General features: G+C 36.4%; 1 protein-coding gene across 1 annotated transcript in view; it reads right to left on the minus strand.

The window, feature by feature from the left end:
* Positions 1–18,605, minus strand: part of RYK (receptor like tyrosine kinase) — a gene marked incomplete at its 5' end in the record, with an annotated part of 108,471 nt that overhangs the window by 18,496 nt on the left and 71,370 nt on the right. Inside the window, 4 exons of the mRNA XM_040481116.1 lie at positions 5,038–5,197; positions 5,352–5,461; positions 6,711–6,843; positions 13,434–13,503. Coding sequence (XP_040337050.1) covers positions 5,038–5,197; positions 5,352–5,461; positions 6,711–6,843; positions 13,434–13,503 — 473 coding nt within the window. The remainder of the gene's footprint in view (positions 1–5,037; positions 5,198–5,351; positions 5,462–6,710; positions 6,844–13,433; positions 13,504–18,605) is intronic.

Below are 18,605 nucleotides of genomic sequence, written 5' to 3' on the forward strand. Positions count from 1 at the left end.
TATAAAACTTTCAAATAAATAAAACAAAACCAAAAAACGTAGAAGCTATAGTTCTCAAACCCCTCCTCCCCCAAATGCTACATATTCTCTGAAAACCGTACCTTTCTCTTTGATACCACAGTAGTTCAGAAGACCACTCTTCATGAGTGTATTACCAATGTGAATTTCTTCTACTCAAGGCATGGGCAATGACTTTCCATGACACTGGGCAAATGAGCAGTAAGAAGCACTCTGCTATAGATATAGTTATCTAGATACCTAGATCTAGATAACTAAATTTCCCTCCTTCTTCTAGGTCGTCTTTAATGTTCACAAAATAAATATTGTAAAGGCACAAGAAACACATTTTAATTTACTCTGTACCCTAAAACTGTTCAAATACCTTAAAGAGTCTCATTACAGTAAGTCATACTGATAAGATTAGCATGGAAATCATTTCCTTGACTTGTTTTTGCCAAGAAAATGTTTTTTAAAAACAATGTAATACTATAAAGACAAAAAAGTACTAAGAAAGAAACTCTTAATTGTGCATTCCTGATTGCATTTAGTCTCTTAATAGGAGGTAGTCTCTTAATAGCAGAATTATGTTAGCTACTATAATTACCTAAATAGTTGAAAGAAGATATAAATCAAGAAATCTATTTTCAAATAAAGGAAAAGAAAGTCACACAAAAAAATCCATGGTGGTATCTATATCTGATGAAAACAGAATAAAAACAATATCCAGAAATTCTTAAGAATGCCTAAGATGATGTCATATCTTGGAATAATAAAACAGATTTATAACCAGTCAAATCTAGTTGTGCATATTTCCTAAGTTCAACAGTTGAAAGCTGATATTAACATTATAAGAATATTGACATACTGAAATATTGAATCTTTTCAGTAAAAATTATGGAAACACAATCAAGAGATGCAATGTATTATTTTTTTTTTTCAACATTTATTTATTTTTGGGACAGAGAGAGACAGAGCATGAACGGGGGAGGGGCAGAGAGAGAGGGAGACACAGAATCGGAAACAGGCTCCAGGCTCTGAGCCATCAGCCCAGAGCCCGACGCGGGGCTCGAACTCACGGACCGCGAGATCGTGACCTGGCTGAAGTCGGACGCTTAACCGACTGAGCCACCCAGGCGCCCCGCAATGTATTATTTTTAAGATAGAAAACATTAATGTATTTCCAAATAAATCACATAGAATTTTCAACTATAAAAAAAAAAAGCAAAAATGTTAAGGCTCTTTTAAAGGACAAAGAAAATGCCCCCTCCAAGGCAGTTATATCATTTGTTAGGTGCTACATTTACGCCTGAAATGTGTATTTTACATGTGTAGGACTCTGTTGGGAGTGGAGTTACATTACTTATCTTGCATATGACTACACACAAAGCTTTTCAGCCCCAAACCAGTATTTCAAATGGAGCTTTTGAACCCCCAACTCCATCCATAATGGAAAAGTGGGAACAGAGAACAATGATTATGCATAAAGATTTTCAATACAAGTGTTAACAAGCAATCTTTAACATTTGTGTTTTAATGTAAGAATTCAAAAAGTATTTAATCCCACAAAACTGAATACACTAATAGTGAGTGTGACATCACAGTCATAGGACACAGAAAAGTGTTCCTATTCCTTTTAATCTTAACTATCCAAGACAAAAGATATTTAAAGGGAAAATATACACACACACACATATATTTTAAAAGAAATTAATTTCTAAGAATCTAAAGAAGAAAAATCTGAACATTTTAGGATTAACCATATTAAATGTAAATCCATGGGTTTTCTCACTATCACATTCTAAGTACAGCCAGAAGAATTTGGGTCACACAGAGATTTCAAATAAGTTTATGCCAAGATACACTAAAAGTAATTATGATTTTAAAGTAAGTCTGCTGTTAAGTTGCTCACCATTAAGTTCGTGGAGATTTTTTAAAAATAAAGCTGTCAAGTGATCAAGCAGCAAGCAATAAGGTATCTAGTACAACTACATTCTGAGAGAAGACAGATTCTTACATAAAATATATGAACTCTTGCAAAATTTATAAAATACCATAACCATAAAAGTAACTAATTCTAAATATAATTTTGAAATGTTTGCTCAAGTAAACCATGTATCCTCAACTTGGGACTTAATACAGGACAGTGTACTCGGCTGAAGAGATGTAGATCACATTGCTCAGGGATGTATTATTTTTTTTTTAATGTTTATTTTTGAAGGTAAGAGACACAGAGCGGGAGCAGAGGAGGGGCAAAGAAAGAGGGAGACACAGAATCCAAGCGGGCTGTAGACTCTGAGTGGTCCACACAGAGCCCGACACGGGGCTTGAATCCATGAACCATGAGATCATGACCTGAGCCGAAGTCGGATGCTTAACCGACTGAGCCACCCAGGCACCCCACCTAGGGATGTATTATTAACTACAGTTTCATTGGTTGAAAGTGTATTATCTAATTTAACTTCCACTCAGGAGTTCCTGTGAAATATTTAATCATAAATGTTATAAAACATAATTCCATTACTTCTCAAACTTAGAGTGGAATAACCTACACAGCTAAATACATTAAATTAAGCAGTGCATTTTCTAGGGGCTTCCACTGTAAGAGCAAACAGCACTATTGTCCATCTTGTATATTCCCTTGAAATAGAAACTATCACTACTCCTTTTACTGAGAGATTAATCAAACAATTCCCAATCTCTTGAAGTTACATGGCATACTTGTTATTTAAGAAACATCTTCCATTTCCTGCCCACTAGACTAGTTTTGGGTTCACCCCAACTGCCCCTTCATTTCTGCTAAGGCAATTATGCTATATTTCAATGAGTAACAAAATCACAAATTTTAAAAATCAACCATGGAAAAAAATAGTAATATCCCAAAGAGATGAGTGACTTAATCTTTTAAATCAACAATGGAGTAAGAATTTAAAAAAACTATATTGAACAAAGTTACTTTTCTTCACTCAAAAATGTTCAGATTTCTACCCCTTTCTATTAAAGGGGTAGATCTGAAAACCATATAGTTCTAGTTTAACTGATATTATGTTTTAAGCTATGTGCTAAAAACGTTAAACTCATTTGTACTCCCATGAAAACAGCTTTGCTTAATGTAGAAGCTGGCAAAGAATTCCAGCTACAATTCGGAACTTCTAAATAAAGATCTGGCAGGGGCGCCTGGGTGGCGCAGTCAGTTAAGCGTCCGTCTTCAGCCAGGTCATGATCTCGCGGTCCGTGAGTTCGAGCCCCGCGTCGGGCTCCGGGCTGATGGCTCGGAGCCTGGAGCCTGTTTCCGATTCTGTGTCTCCCTCTCTCTCTGCCCCTCCCCCGTTCATGCTCTGTCTCTCTCTGTCCCAAAAATAAATAAACGTTGAAAAAAAAATTTTTTTTTAAATAAATAAATAAAGATCTGGCAACCTCCAAAACATATCAATAAGAGCATAATTTGTCCTTAGTGATATTCATACAGGAGCTGTGTGCTAGACTAAAATCAAACTCCGCTTTCCCATTTTATATTATTTGAGAAAAATCGGTATCAAAACTGAAAATACAACCCTTCTCTCCCACCCCCAAAAAAGCTTATCCTGGATTATATAGGTGGGTCCTAAATGCAATCATAAATATCTTTATAAGAGAGAGGGAGAAGGAGTTTTAAGAGACAGACACACACAGAAGAGAAGGTGATAGGAACATGCAGCAGAGAGATGCAGCCATGAGCCAAGAAATGCCAACAGCCATCAGCAGCTGGAAAAAACAAGGAAAGTTTCCCCCTTAGGGGCTCTGGAGGGAGCATGGCCCTGTCTACACCTTCATATCAGACATCTGACCTCCAGAATTCAATTGTGAGAATAAACCTCTCTTGTTTTACCACCAAGGTTGCATAATTTGTTACAGCATCCAGAGGACTAATACAACTAAGGAAATGAGGGCATTAAAAGAGCAATCCTTAAAGCACACAAACTTAGAAGTAAAAGGGTAACCCTATATTATAAATAAAATCTATTGATGTAAACCACAAGATACAAGGATATAGTAAGCCCAATTTTTACAGTTGAAACTTCAAAGCAAATAATTCTATAAGATTTTATATTTATTTATTTTTAAAAATTTATGTCAAGTTAGCTAATATACAGTGTATACAGTGTGCTCTTGGCTTTGGGGGTAGATTCCTGTGATTCATCGTTTACATACAATACCCAGTGCTCATCCCAACAAGTGCCCTCCTCAATGCCCATCACCCATTTCTCCCCTTCCCCAACCCCCCATCAACCCTCAATTTGCTCTCTGCATTCAAGTCTCTTATGGTTTTATATTTAATACTAACGTATCATTGAGTGGTCACAGAGGGCGACCCTATAAGCAAAAGTTTTACCTAATCTCTATTCAGCTACAGTAACAAACTGTACTGAGATAGAAAAATAAATCCATCTTTCAAATGAGACTAAAAAGTGAGAAATTAAAAGCAATTTAAAATGTCTACAAAATACCCACAAGTAAACGTGGCTACTGAAACTATTCATCACTAAGTATAAAGGATCCCACTATATGATCTTCTCTGGTGGGCAGAACTACTCAGAAACAGACAAAAGGGAAGAGAGTGGCATCTGGGGAATTACAAATAACACAGTTCATAATGTTGGAAGAGGATGTTTGAAAGGAACAATAAATCTTTATGATCTGGCAATCACTTGGTTCTTCTGAGACTTACATAAGAAAAAAAAAAAAAACCCAAATACTGAAATCTCTCTAAGCCTTAGTATCTACCTTTAAAACTGGGATATTCGTGTCTAGCTACTTCATAGTGTTAACAGCCCCCTCACAGGGTTACTCTGAGGATGAAATGTGATTACACACATTGATGGCCCATGGTCTGAGTCACAGCATCTTTCCATGAACTGGCTGACTGGAGCTAACTACACTCGCTTTCTCAATGAAACATTTCAGGGAACAGTTACTAAATTAAAAAAAATATATAGAAAAAAAATTAAAACATAAAGCCTCTTCACCATTCTATTGATATCCAAGATTCCCAGCACTTACCACATCACTAGCACTGGAGAACTCATTATTAACCAGACTTTCCAGAGCCATCCACCGAACTGGCCTGTTTTCATTGTCCCCCAAACAGTGATAGTCCATGGGGAACAAGTCTCTGGAGAGGGCATTGTCTGTGATCTTAACCTGAAGTGTGTCATCAATCCTGAAAAGTAAAGACATGAGCATCAAATGCAATCAGACTGTTTAAAACATATGAATCAGGGTTACTCTTACAATTCCCACAGTGACTCCTGGAGAGAGCCCAAATCCAGGGAAAACTAAACATCAAAGGACAGTGACAAGCTCATGGCACCTACAGACAGTTCCTAGCAGCCAGGTCTTTGTGGATGACTTCCCTTCTGGCCAGATAGCTCATTCCACAGGCAATCTGAATGGCCATGTGTACCAGGTCTTGTTGAGAAATTGCCTGTGGTTAAAAAAAAAAAATGACATTGCTTGTAGTTAGCACAAAAATTATGATGGCAGCTACTTATTTTATTCCACAATCCTACTCCATCCCAAAATACTTCTTTACACCTACACTTGACTTTTAAAAAGCTACTTCTTGACCAAGAATATGTTCCCATGGCTCCCTAATATTTGTATCTACTAGTACTTATCATTCTGTAATGTAACTTACCATTTACTTCACACTGTCTCTCTCATCTGTTAGGTAGATCTCCCCAACAACTAGGACTTACAATAGGTGCCCAATAAATATCTGTTCCATGAATGCCAAATTCTCAAGATAATATTTCAAATGTTTATTATTTGATAACCTGTTCTTTAAAATCAAAAGTTTTTATTAGGAGATTATCTCTGGAGACCATTTTCAAACTAATATAAGTCTATAGCTCTCACTACTGATATGCTCCTCTAGAGCCAGTATGCTAGTACTGTGGGCTAAGGAGTGAAATTCTTCCTCAGGTAACGTTGATGGGCTGCAGCCTCCAACAATTTTTGGGGAACCCTGGCTTTAATCCTGTCAATTTACAAAGCATATTGACTTATAGGTCACCCGATGCAGCATTTGAATCCACTTTCTCTGGGCAACTGTAGTAAGTACATCATTATAAACTCTAAAACAAACAATACAGCTACAAGTTACAGTAGGCAACAAAACACCAACCAGGCTTTACTACCACTACCATCATAATGTGTCTGGAATATAACCAAATGCTTCAAAGCCATGTGCACAAGCAGCAAAGAGAAGGAAACTCCTAAGTGATCGATATCTTATAGCCAAGCATATTAAAAAACAGATCCATTATCCCCATAATCTAGACCTCCAGTCACGACCAGCTTTTGGTATAATATGGACCAAATGACTCTGTCAAGTGTGTTTCCATTCCTACAAGGGAGATCTAGTACCAGTGCCTTCAAAGAGTTATCAGGAAAATGGCTGAGATGGTGTTAGAGAGGGTCTGAGGTGATTATAAATAAACACACAATGGATAAAAGGAGAAAGTTCAGCCATCAGTGAAGTGCAACCTTTAAGACAGGAATCATAAACCATCTTACTCTAAATCAACAGGGTATAAATATCTTCTAGTTCATTTTGAGTTTCTTTTTACAGGTTTTTAAACAGTTTATATATAGGAAGGTTAACATCTATTTTCAAAGATAATATCAGAAGTTCCCGGCAAATAATTAGTATTGGGGCAAATTTTTCTCACCTGCGGATTATTGGCCTCTACTAATTTGCACTGCCGTAAAAACAACTTAAGATTCCCCCAATTCATGTAAGGCAGTATCACCATGGGCTTTTCTCCTTCTTCTATACACACATGCGTAATAGGAAGAAGATTTCTACAAAATAATGAAATCAGGAGAAAGACAAGTGAAATCTAAAACCTCAAGGGCTTATTTTTAATAAAAAGCAATAAAGGTAACCTAAAACAAAACCAGAAAATCTCAAACATACTTAAAAACATGATAACCATTAAAAATGTAATAATGTTATAAATGCCCCTTAAAACTAGACATCAGTGTTGCCCACATATACACTTGGTGGATAGATAGGGAAAAGCTGTAAACTCAAAGTTGTTTCCCGTGGACTGGATTCTCTGAAAACACTCTCTAGTCACACTAAAACTTTACTCTTATGGGGTAATCAGAGACATCTAAAAAATGACTTGATGCGTTTATATAACATCCTCTTTAGTCCATCAACACATTAAAGAAAAGCAGACCCCATGCAGACTATGGACCAGAATATGCTATCAAGAAGGCCTCAGAGAGGCTGCAACCGCCACAAAAGCCAAGATGCCCTTAGCTGGTCCCATGGGACTTAGAATCTGATTTCCAAATCCTAAATTTACCATGTACTGTTTGTGCAACCATCTTTCCTGGCCTTAGTTTCCATACCTCTAACATGGCATCATACCAACCATAAAATGTTGTTATGATGTACAAGATAAAGCCAACCATGTAGTGAGCAGTATTGTTTCTCTTTAAATTTCCATGGCACACATAAATACTTTCATCCTATTTCCTGACGACACCTCTTTCCATTGATACCTGGAAATAATTTAATTTTCTTCAAGGTTTGTAACTTTTTACACAATTATCTCATTTTCCCAACTATGCCAAAAAAGGCAAAAACATGAATTCTTATTTTTATGCCCAATGCTTTGTATTCTGTGCCATAGAAAATAAGCATTTAATAAATATTTGATAAATAACACAAGTATCACAGCCTTAAAAACAATCCTACTCCTTAACTTAGTAAATTCTGCCTCTAAGGATATTTAATAAAGAAATAATATCAAACATTAAAAAGCTACATGAACAAGGATAGTTAATGAAATATTAATAGCAAAAAGTTACAAACAACTAACAGCACACCCAAATAGCAGGATAGTACATAACAATTAAATGGTCACAAAGAGATGTTAAGAAAAGAAGAGTAAAAGTTTATCTTATATGAAAGCAAGATACAAAATTTACATATGTTTGCAGGGTAATTTCAAAGATGGGAGAAAAACTAATAAAACTCTGCACAGAAATATGACAAGAATTAAAAGTTGTTGTCTTTGAGTTGTGGGGCTTTAGATCATTTCTATCTTGCTTTTTCTGTTTTGTTTTTTCCTAAATTGTTTCAATTGAGCATGTGTCTCTCTGAAAACCACAGTCACACAACTCTGACCCAACGGTGCACAAGTGAAAGCTGCGGACTCCTCTACTGCTATGTAGGACTTACTAATAGGGAAAGCACTGACCCCTAAGCAGCAGAAAATGAGGACTCAAGAGATTAGTAGACCTGCACAAAAAAAACTCCTAGTACAGCTTCTGCTTACCATTACAGCCTAAGAGTGGCAGTGATGATTAGTCCCACTCAGTTGAGTGAAGAAACCCATGCAAAGAGAGGTTAGGTTATCTGCCAAGCACAAACAACAAGTGCATGGAGAAGAAAATTCAAAACTTCATCCAGTTCCAAAACCCTTTGCTTTTCCCTGGCTCACTGGATATTCCCTCCCGGGAGAGCAAGAAGGAATGCACGGGAAGTGACAGTGCCTCTTTTCTTACCAAGTCCCATGCACACTAAAATGAGTACAACAGGTTTGCATTCAGGTTTAACTGAGCACACAATGATTTGAGGTGTAATGTGAAGAGTTACCTGATCTAGCATCCCCAAAATTATTTCTCTGCTCCTCTCCTCAGGTCTGAAATTCACTGAGCACAGTTAAAGGCATTTTATCCAGGCACAGTAAGTTTGCTGTTTGAGATCAAATCATTTGCTCTATCACCAGGGGACTAAAAGCCCTCTAGGAGAGGTAACAAGTTGCACGAACATGTTTTGTTTTTTTTTTTTTAAATATTTTATTTATTTTTGAAAGACAGAGACAGAGCGCAAGCAGGGGAGGGGCAGAGACAGAGGGAGACAGAGAATCTGAAGCAGGCTCCAGGCTCTGAGCTGTCAGCACAGAGCCCCACGTGGAGCGCGAACCCACGAACCGTGAGGCCATAATCTGAGCCAAAGTCAGACACTTAACCAACTGAACCACCTGGGCACCCCTGCATGAACATGTTTTAAAGTACAAATGGCTGGCCTTCATTCTATCCATTTTATAAAGAAAAGGAGGATAAAAAGGAAGATCTGGGACCTAGATGAAGAGCAGATGAGAGTAGAAACTGGTGCTGTAGGCAAGAACAAGGTAGAAACAGGGAAGGTTCTGTGGGGACATGAGACAAGAACTGCACGCAGTTCTCAGTCTTGCCAAGCGTGCCTGCAGAGTGAGGGCCGGGAGGCACTAATTGTGAGGTCACCACCAGGCAACTTCAGGCCAATGGAGAGCCAAACTGCACACAGAAATAACTCAAGAGTACTTTAATATGAAGCACTTCGGATGTAATTAAAATAAATTGGTATCTTTTTATTTATACAGCTATTTCAATTTACAGTAAATATTATTCTCATAAATTCCAGTAGAAAAAGGAATAAAAAGAATTTCAAAATACTTAAAATATATCAACACTTTACAATTCTTATTCTTGGAATGTTAAAACATGAAGTAAACATGCTTTGCATGTGGAATTGCGTACCACAACCAGTTTTAAAAAGTTAAATTCTGAAATGAGGTGTCATTTCTTACTAAGTGTATTTTGTTGGCTTGATAAGTTGTACAATATGAACACTGAAGATCATTAGTTCATTTTTGTCCCTCAGGCCTAGCAGAGTTCCAAGTACAAAACTGGTGCTAAATGAATTAGAATAAGAGAATGAACAAATAAATGCACAGACGTACCCATGATACTCATTAAAAACTAGGAGTCCTGGTATTACTCTACAGCCAGGAAGAACAATTAGCCATGACCAAACTAGACAATCTGCCTTTAGAAGACTTTCCCCAATCGCTGAATGTCCAGTATGAGCCCTATTCAGCATGTGGCATTCCATCACCTAAGGTGTCCTGGGCTGCTAATTCATCCTGATAGGATGCTGGAAAACCGTACAGGCTAAAGCCACATGAGAAATGCTGCATATACTTGCTCTGAACGTTATTCAGCCAAAGCACCTAGGCTACAGTGGATATAAAACTGCTTCTTGGGAAAATCTTGGCTTTGTCTACATTTATCCCTGTTTCCCACTTCTGTGAAGTGTACAGACCTTTTATCAGGGTAAGAATACTAGGTAGGTACCTAAATACTAGGTTGACATTACATACTAGTATTAAACACTTTTGGCTCTTCCTCTCAGAGTCAGCAGAATAGAACATCAAGCACTTCCAATCAGGTCAAGAAGGACATTTCTAAATGACCATTATCCAGTAATTGTTTTGTTACTCAAAGGAAACAAAGTGTATTTTTTATAAAATATAATCTCAGGAACGTTATCCATGCATTCCTCTGTAAATACGTTCTATACTTGGACTGAATCAGACCAAGGGAAGGTAACATTCTTCAATCACTTGACTTTAACCCTTCAATGGGACATCTTCAGTCCGACCATTACTGTATGTCCAATTTTTTCAAACACCCTGGGCTTTTTTATGCTCAATGAAACTAAAAAGTATATCTGTTCATTATATTAATCAATGCCCCAAGTATGATAAGCCTAATGTGACATCTACTTGAGAATTTGAAACTAGGAAAACTTTTTTCCTCCCCCAAAGAACATTTGTTTCTTTCCCTTCTAATACTGAGATTTATCAACTTTTAATGTTTCCCCAGAAACTAAAAGATGTTTTATGTTCAATCACAGCAAAAATATTTGTATCCTTATTGTTGGCTTATTTGTTTTCTCCCCCACCATCACAAAGCCATAAAACTCAACTTTCATTACCATTTTACTGCTCTCACTACTGCTGCCTTCTTTTTAGGTTCTCAAATTCTTTCAAATAGGAACCAAAGTATAAATGAAACTCAAAAATAAAACTCTGCATAGTCATCTTATTTTTTGGCAGAACTCAAGTAACTGCTCAAAGTACAAAGAAATTAAAATGCATGATGCCTTTTGCATGCATCACTTGTGTGTGTGCATGTGTGTGTGTGTGTTTCCCCAGAAGTCCATACATATCTTCCAACAGGGATGGTCACTGACCCATTTTTTTAAACATATGCAACCAAATCTGGAATAGGCATACAAATTAAGCTGACTCTATGTAGTTATTTTTCTTTTTAAAAACCTTGCCCCAATACTGATACTGCAGCATGTTGAGATACAATATTTAAGTCCTTTTTGTTTCAGAAGATAGAGCTTTTGTTATAGCTCTGTAAGAGGACTGATATGAGTTTTTTTTTTTTTAAGTTCTTCATACAGAACTACAAGTATTTCTTAAAAACCATACTATGACCTAATGACAAGATCGTGGTCAACCATTCACTGAACTGCTCCAAATCTTTTTTAAATGTAGATATGAATTCATAGCTACTTACATAAAAAGTTAGATACATTGCTCTGTTATATTAAGAAGCCTGTTAACCTTGTTGAAGATAATAATGGTATTATGATTATATTAAAACATCTTCGGAGCACCTGGGTGGTTCAGTCATTAAGCATTTGACTCTTGATTTTCAGCTTGGGTCATCTCACGGTTCGTGAGGTTCAGCCCCACACTGGGTTCTGTGCTGACAGCGCGGAGCCTGCTTGGATTCTCCCTCCCTCTCTCTCTGCCCCTCCCCCACTTGTTCTCTCTCTCTCAATAAGTAAATATTTTTAAAAAAAATCTTCATGGGGGGAGGGGAATTACAGGCTGGAAATGAATTTAAGTGCTGAGATGTCTAGTTTACTTTAAAATATTTCTACACTCCTGGGGCGCCTGGGTGGCGCAGTTGGTTAAGCGTCCGACTTCAGCCAGGTCGCGATCTCGTGGTCCGTGAGTTCGAGCCCCGCGTCAGGCTCTGGGCTGATGGCTCAGAGCCTGGAGCCTGTTTCCGATTCTGTGTCTCCCTCTCTCTCTGCCCCTCCCCCGTTCATGCTCTGTCTCTCTCTGTCCCAAAAATAAATAAACGTTAAAAAAGTTAAAAAAAATTTTTTTTTAAATATTTCTACACTCCTAAATATCTATGTATCATCTAGGTAGATAATAGACATTTATATACACCAAACAAAGGTGGTAAAATGTTAACTTTCACTAAATTTAGGAGATGGGATTACTGGTGTTTATTATTCTTATCTCTGGTATTCTATGTTAAAGAATTTCATAGCAGGGGCGCCTGGGTGGCGCAGTCGGTTAAGCGTCCGACTTCAGCCAGGTCACGATCTCACAGTCCGTGAGTTCGAGCCCCGCGTCAGGCTCTGGGCTGATGGCTCGGAGCCTGGAGCCTGTTTCCGATTCTGTGTCTCCCTCTCTCTCTGCCCCTCCCCCGTTCATGCTCTGTCTCTCTCTGTCCCAAAAATAAATAAAAACGTTGAAAAAAAAAAAAAAAAAAGAATTTCATAGCAGGTATTTTTTAAATATTTTTTTTCAAGTTTTTATTTATTTATTTTGAGAGACAGAGAATGAGCAAGAGAGGGAGAGAATCCCAAGCAGGCTCCGTACTGTCAGCTTGAAGCCCAATGTAGGGGCTTGAACTCACAAACTGTGAGAACCCATGAGACAAAACCAATAGTTGGATGCTTGACCGACTGAGCCACCTAGGCACCCGCCATAGCAGATATTTAAAAAAAAAAAAAAATTTTTAATGTTTATTTATTTTTGACAGAGAAAGAGACAGAGCATGAATGGAGGAGGGGAAGAGAGAGAGGGAGACACAGAATCTGAAGGAGGCTCCAGGCTTCGAACTGTCATCACAGAGCTAGAAACAGGGCTTGAACTCACAGACCATGAGATCATGACCTGAGCCAAAGTCATATGCTTAACCGACTGAGCCACCCTGGCGCCTTTTTTTTTAATTTTTTTTAATGTTTATTTATTTTTGACAGAGAGTATAGCAGATATATATCACTATCCTAATTTTTAAAGAATAATATGCACACAATATGTAAAAACTCCCTTTCTCAAAAGTTTAGCTACGTGGGGCGCCTGGGTGGCGCAGTCAGTTAAGCGTCCGACTTCAGCCAGGTCACGATCTCGCGGTCCGTGAGTTCGAGCCCTGCATCAGGCTCTGGGCTGATGGCTCGGAGCCTGGAGCCTGTTTCCGATTCTGTGTCTCCCTCTCTCTCTGCCCCTCCCCTGTTCATGCTCTGTCTCTCTCCGTCCCAAAAATAAATAAAAAAACGTTGAAAAAAAAAATTAAAAAAAAAAAAAGTTTAGCTATGTTTTATCCAGCTATGTTTTCTTTTCTTCCTTAGAATCTATTGCATTTTTTAATTTTTTTCACTGATATTCTATTTAAAAAATAAGGGCATTCCAAAAAGCTTTCAATTCAGAACATGTCACAACTTTCTTAAATAAAAATGTAGTATACAATGTTACCATGCTTAACATTTAAATGCTGGGTAGTTTTCCTCTCACCTGTGATGAAGACCTCGTAGCTTACAACTTTCAGTGAGCATCATTGTCACCTGAATTTCAGAAGCTTGATCTATATAAAGAAAAGGACATTGTCATGGATGTTAACACTATATATGTGAAAAGACCTATTCTGCTATTAGCAAAAATTTATCTCAAACTATAGGATGAATTTTCATTATAAGATACAGGTAAATCTACATAGGTCTAGCCTATTTCTATTATCTTTACAAAATATTACAAAATTCTATTGCAACAGGCAGTGTTTAATTTAATAGATGAACATTAACAGAAGCCAGGAAGAATAAATTTGAGTATGTAAAAATTAGAAATTAAGTAAGGTTCCATAAAAAAAGTAAAGAAAGTAGTAGCAGGCTGGAAAAATATACATAAAGGGCTAATTTCATTTTTTCCCTTCTTTAAAGAACTCCTACAAACCAATAAGAAAAAAATTTAAAGAGTCAAAAGATAAAAGCATAAACTTTACTGAAAAAAAGCAACACAAATGACAAAAAAAATTACAAAATGACTTTTAGCCTCACCTTTCTGTAAAGACAAACAAACTAAATTAAGAAGTATCATTTTCTTGGTCAGAGTGGGACAAAAACAATCAGCTACCTGCCAGTTTGGGCAGGAGTGTGATGAAACAGGTTCATCAATAGCATCTTGGGAAAGTGAGGGAAGCAATACCCAACAAAGTGTAAAAATACATATACTCTACATCATCAGCCCACTATTAAGAGCATAATCTACAGATATAGTCACAAAAGTTCATCTACATATAATGTAACAAGAATATTATTCACTTGTAATAGCAAAAAATTCAAAACAACCCAAAGTGCCCATCAAAAGAGAATCAGTTAAATTAGCACAATGGGATACTATGCAATTACTTTTAAAAAATAAGATTTAAGTCTCTATGTATGACAGAAGATCTCCAAGAAATATTAAATTTTAAAACCAAGGTGACAAATTGTTTGAGTGACCAGTTATGTTTTAAAAACAAATTATTTGAAAAATTAGATACATCTGGACACATTTTTTTTCTTACTCATGAAGAGAATCATAATAAATTGTTAATGATGGTTAGGTTTAGAGATGGGAGAATTTAAATTTTGCACCTTTCTCTTCAATTTACATGTTCAAACCTTAGAAACATAAAACTATAAAAAAAAATGACCACAGGGGTTCTGAAGGGAGATTGTGGCCCTTTTATTTTCTTCTTACCTATCTGAGTTAAAAGCTAGCAAACAAAAAGAACTGATATTAAATTAATAGAAAAAAATGTAATTATCATATAATACCCAAAACTAGTATGATTATTCCATTTATTTTTAGCATCTGAACTTACTGTTTTTGGTCCAAAGTAACAGAACTATAATTGGCTTTTAGTTCAATGTTTTTGAAACACAAAACACAATAATGCAATTTACTAGTATCTTTAGTTTGCGCCTCCAAAGGAATTTTAAGTCAGCAAATATCTGCACAAATCTATAAGCATTCTTCATCTTACGGGGGCCACTACTTTAATAATGAGGATATTCTCCACTATTTAAAAAGAACATTTCCATTAAGTGAATGGCATATTTTCATTATAAAATTGGAAATGAGTTTCAGTTTTTTAAAAACCAGCCTGAAGATGGGAATGCAAGCTGGTGCAGCCGCTCTGGAAAACAGTATGGAGGTTCCTCAAAAAACTAAAAACAGAACTACCCTACAACCCAGCAATTGCACTACTAGGTATTTATCCAAGGGATACAGGTATGCCGCTTCAAAGGGACACATGTACCCCCATGTTTATAGCAGCACTAGCGACAATAGCCAAAGTATGGAAAGAGCCCAAATGTCCACCCATGGATGAATGGATAAAGATGTGTTGTATATATATACAATGGAATATTACTCAGCAATCAAAAAGAATGAAATCTTGCCATTTGCAACTACATGGATGGAACTGGAGGGTATTATGTTAAGTGAAATTAGTCAGAGAAGGACAAAAATCATATGACTTCACCCATATGAGGACTTTAAGAGACAAAACAGATGAACATAAGGGAAGGGAAATAAAAATAATATAAAAACAGGGACGGGGACAAAGCAGAAGAGACTCATAAATATGGAGAACAAACTGAGGGTTACAGGAGGGGTTGTGGGAGAGGGGAATGGGTTAACTGGGTAAGGGGCACTAAGGAATCTATTCCTGAAATCATTGTTGCACTATATGCTAACTAATTTGGATGTAAATTTTAAAAAATAAAAAATAAAATTAAAAAAAAAACTGGCCTATAGATATCAAAAACAAAATTATGAGTATAGTGTACCTTTTATTTACTTATTTATTTTTAATGTTTTTATTTTTGAGAAAGAGACAGAGCGAGTGGAAGAGGGGCAGAGACAGAGAAGGAGACACAGAATCCGAAGCAGGCTCCAGGCTCTGAGCTGTCAGAGCCCAACACGGGACTTGAACTTAAGAGCCATGAGATCATGACCTGAGCCAAAGTCGGACGGACACTCAACTGACTGAGCCACCCAGGCACCCTGAGTATAGTGTATCTTTAAAAACACTTTCAAGGGCACCTGGGTGGCTTAATCGGTTGAGTGTCCAACTCTTGATTTCAGCTCAGGTCGTGATCCCAGGGTCGTAGGATCAAGCCCTGCGTCAGGCTCCGTGCTGACCATGGAGCCTGCTTAGGATTCCCTCTCTCTTTCTGCATCTGCCCCCTCCCCTGCTAGCACTCCCTAAAAATAATAACAACAACAACACTTTCAAAGAAACCAATAACTAATTTGTATGTCAACAGTAAAAATAGTAGTAACTTGCAAAGCTTCTGATCAACGCAACAAGAGGGAGAAAAAGATACAAAGACTGGCAAAGCCAAGATTCACATCCCAGCCCTACATAGTAAAATGCCAAACCAAGAGTAAAATCCAGATCACTGAAGTCAAGTACTATGAGTATGTGTCACATTTACTCCTTAAAAGTGCAACTGTCAAAGCTAAGCAATCACAAACTTCATTTTCTTCCAAGACTAACTAGTGGAATCACTCCCTCTTCCACAACTTGCTAGTAGTGTCCACTTTTCCAGACAGCTTCACTTAGTTTAAACCTTTGTAGGAATGTAAAATGGGCGGACGAAAAGCCAAGGGCTTGAAACACTTGGTACTTCTTTGGAAAACGTGCATCACACTGATGTCTGCCAGAATAAACTCTAGTTGTCTAAAAACTGCTCAAAATTTAGGATCATCTAGGAATGGCAGAATGTGCCTTTATTTCTTTTTCTGTAATCTAAATAAATTTTAATCAAATTACGATCAGGACGATTTGGGGACTGTTGGGGTCTTTTTCAGATTGAAATCTAGTAATATTTGGAAATCTGCACCCAGTTAATAAGTGGTGACCTTCCTGTCAACTGGCATGAAGATCCAAATAAAAGTCAATTTCAGGACATGTTATTTTATGCCTAATTTTCTTCAAATTATTAACTTTAATAAGCATACTCTATTAAGCAAGGGACACTTGAACTAGATGATGATCTAAGAACAGTTGGAGTTGGAGAAAAAATAATTTTATCCATTTAGTAAGAAAAAACCATTTTCCTGGATTCCCTTCCCAGTCTAGTCCAAGTCTTTTAATTTTAAATACTGAAAGATTTTAAGATGTGCACATTTGAAAAGAATACTATAAAATATTTACATTCCAAGTTACAAGAAGAACAAATGATTAAAAAAAACTTATTTCCAAATTGCAAAGTAGTAGCAACTATAAAACAAAATAAGAACCCAACACCAATAACCTCAAATTAATTAATTTACTTCATGGAATTCAATTTCACAATATTCACTGTATGAGATTCAGATTCTTAATTTCAATCTCTGGAAATTTCTTTCTTATACATTATACACACACACACACACAACTTGTGTTTTATATATAATATACATATATAATAACATTATTGTTATTTTTAAGGTTAGTACAACTTTTTAGAAACAACATAAATAATAGACTGGAATGTCTATTAAGTCTCTGTGCAAATTTACAAATTTTTTATGAAGCCAAATTCTAATTTCTTGCTTATGTCTAAAGGTAAAGGTCAATAATCTTTTAAAAAATTATTTTTTACATTTTAAGCTACATTTCTAATTGTGTGGCAAGTAATAAAGCATACAGATTTGTGAAAGAAATTTGCCAGATTTTCATAGCTTCAATTAAAAAAAAATTCCAAAAAAATAAATCTCAAGATACCAGACCATACTCCAGGTCATATGGAGCTATCTAACAATTCTGCACCAACGACTGTGGTCAATGCACTTCCTCTTTGTTTCTCATGCAAACCGTAACTATATCTTGGCTAAGGACTCACTGTGCTTTCTCTTGTTTCCATCTAGCTCAGAAGGAACATTACAATCACAGTGGTTAAGGCGTAGAAACAACCAATTGACTACAACTTCAAGTGTATCCGGAAGGAGAAATCTTATCTTGTGAAACAGTCCCAGAATCTGCATTGTGTTTTCTTATCACTATTATTTCCTTTTTTTCTCCTTTCCAACCCTAAGTCAACCCAATTATACATAGAAAGTTCTTTTGCTAATTCAAGATTCATTCAGAACAAATTAGTGACAGCCTAGTTGTAAACTAACCACAGATTTATAAACTCCAGAAGAAATATTAAAATCACAGAGGAATGTTTCCTTAAAAATGGGGGAAAATGTAACAAAAGTCAACAGTATTAAACTAAGGGTTCAAATTCTATATTTATAAATGCTAATATGTAAAATATCTTTCAAACCTAGTCAGAAAACCTAACGGACCAAACTTACATATTAACCTTTATAAATGCTTTGGGGCTAGGAGAGGTAGGTAGATAAAATATATACTGAACAGTATAATAAGTTAAACCGTTTAGAAAACAATGCGTGAATGGCAAGTGTGTGTTAAGCAAGCAATTTTGCTAAATTAAAAGAAATCAAATTACCCTTATTTTTAAGGTTAGTACAACTTTTTAGAAACAACATAAATCCTTCATACTTTTCCATCAATTCATTTAAGTAGATTTAGAAACATAAGTTTTTATAAATTAACTTTGAAAACTTCATAAAATGTCACCTCTTACATATAAAACGGAATTTAATTTTTTCCTCAATTTCTGCATCAAAATGCTATTATTTGTTTTT

Source organism: Herpailurus yagouaroundi, unplaced genomic scaffold (genome assembly GCF_014898765.1).
Source record: "Herpailurus yagouaroundi ecotype Mexico unplaced genomic scaffold, PumYag 159, whole genome shotgun sequence".
Classification (NCBI taxonomy): Eukaryota; Metazoa; Chordata; class Mammalia; order Carnivora; family Felidae; genus Herpailurus; species Herpailurus yagouaroundi.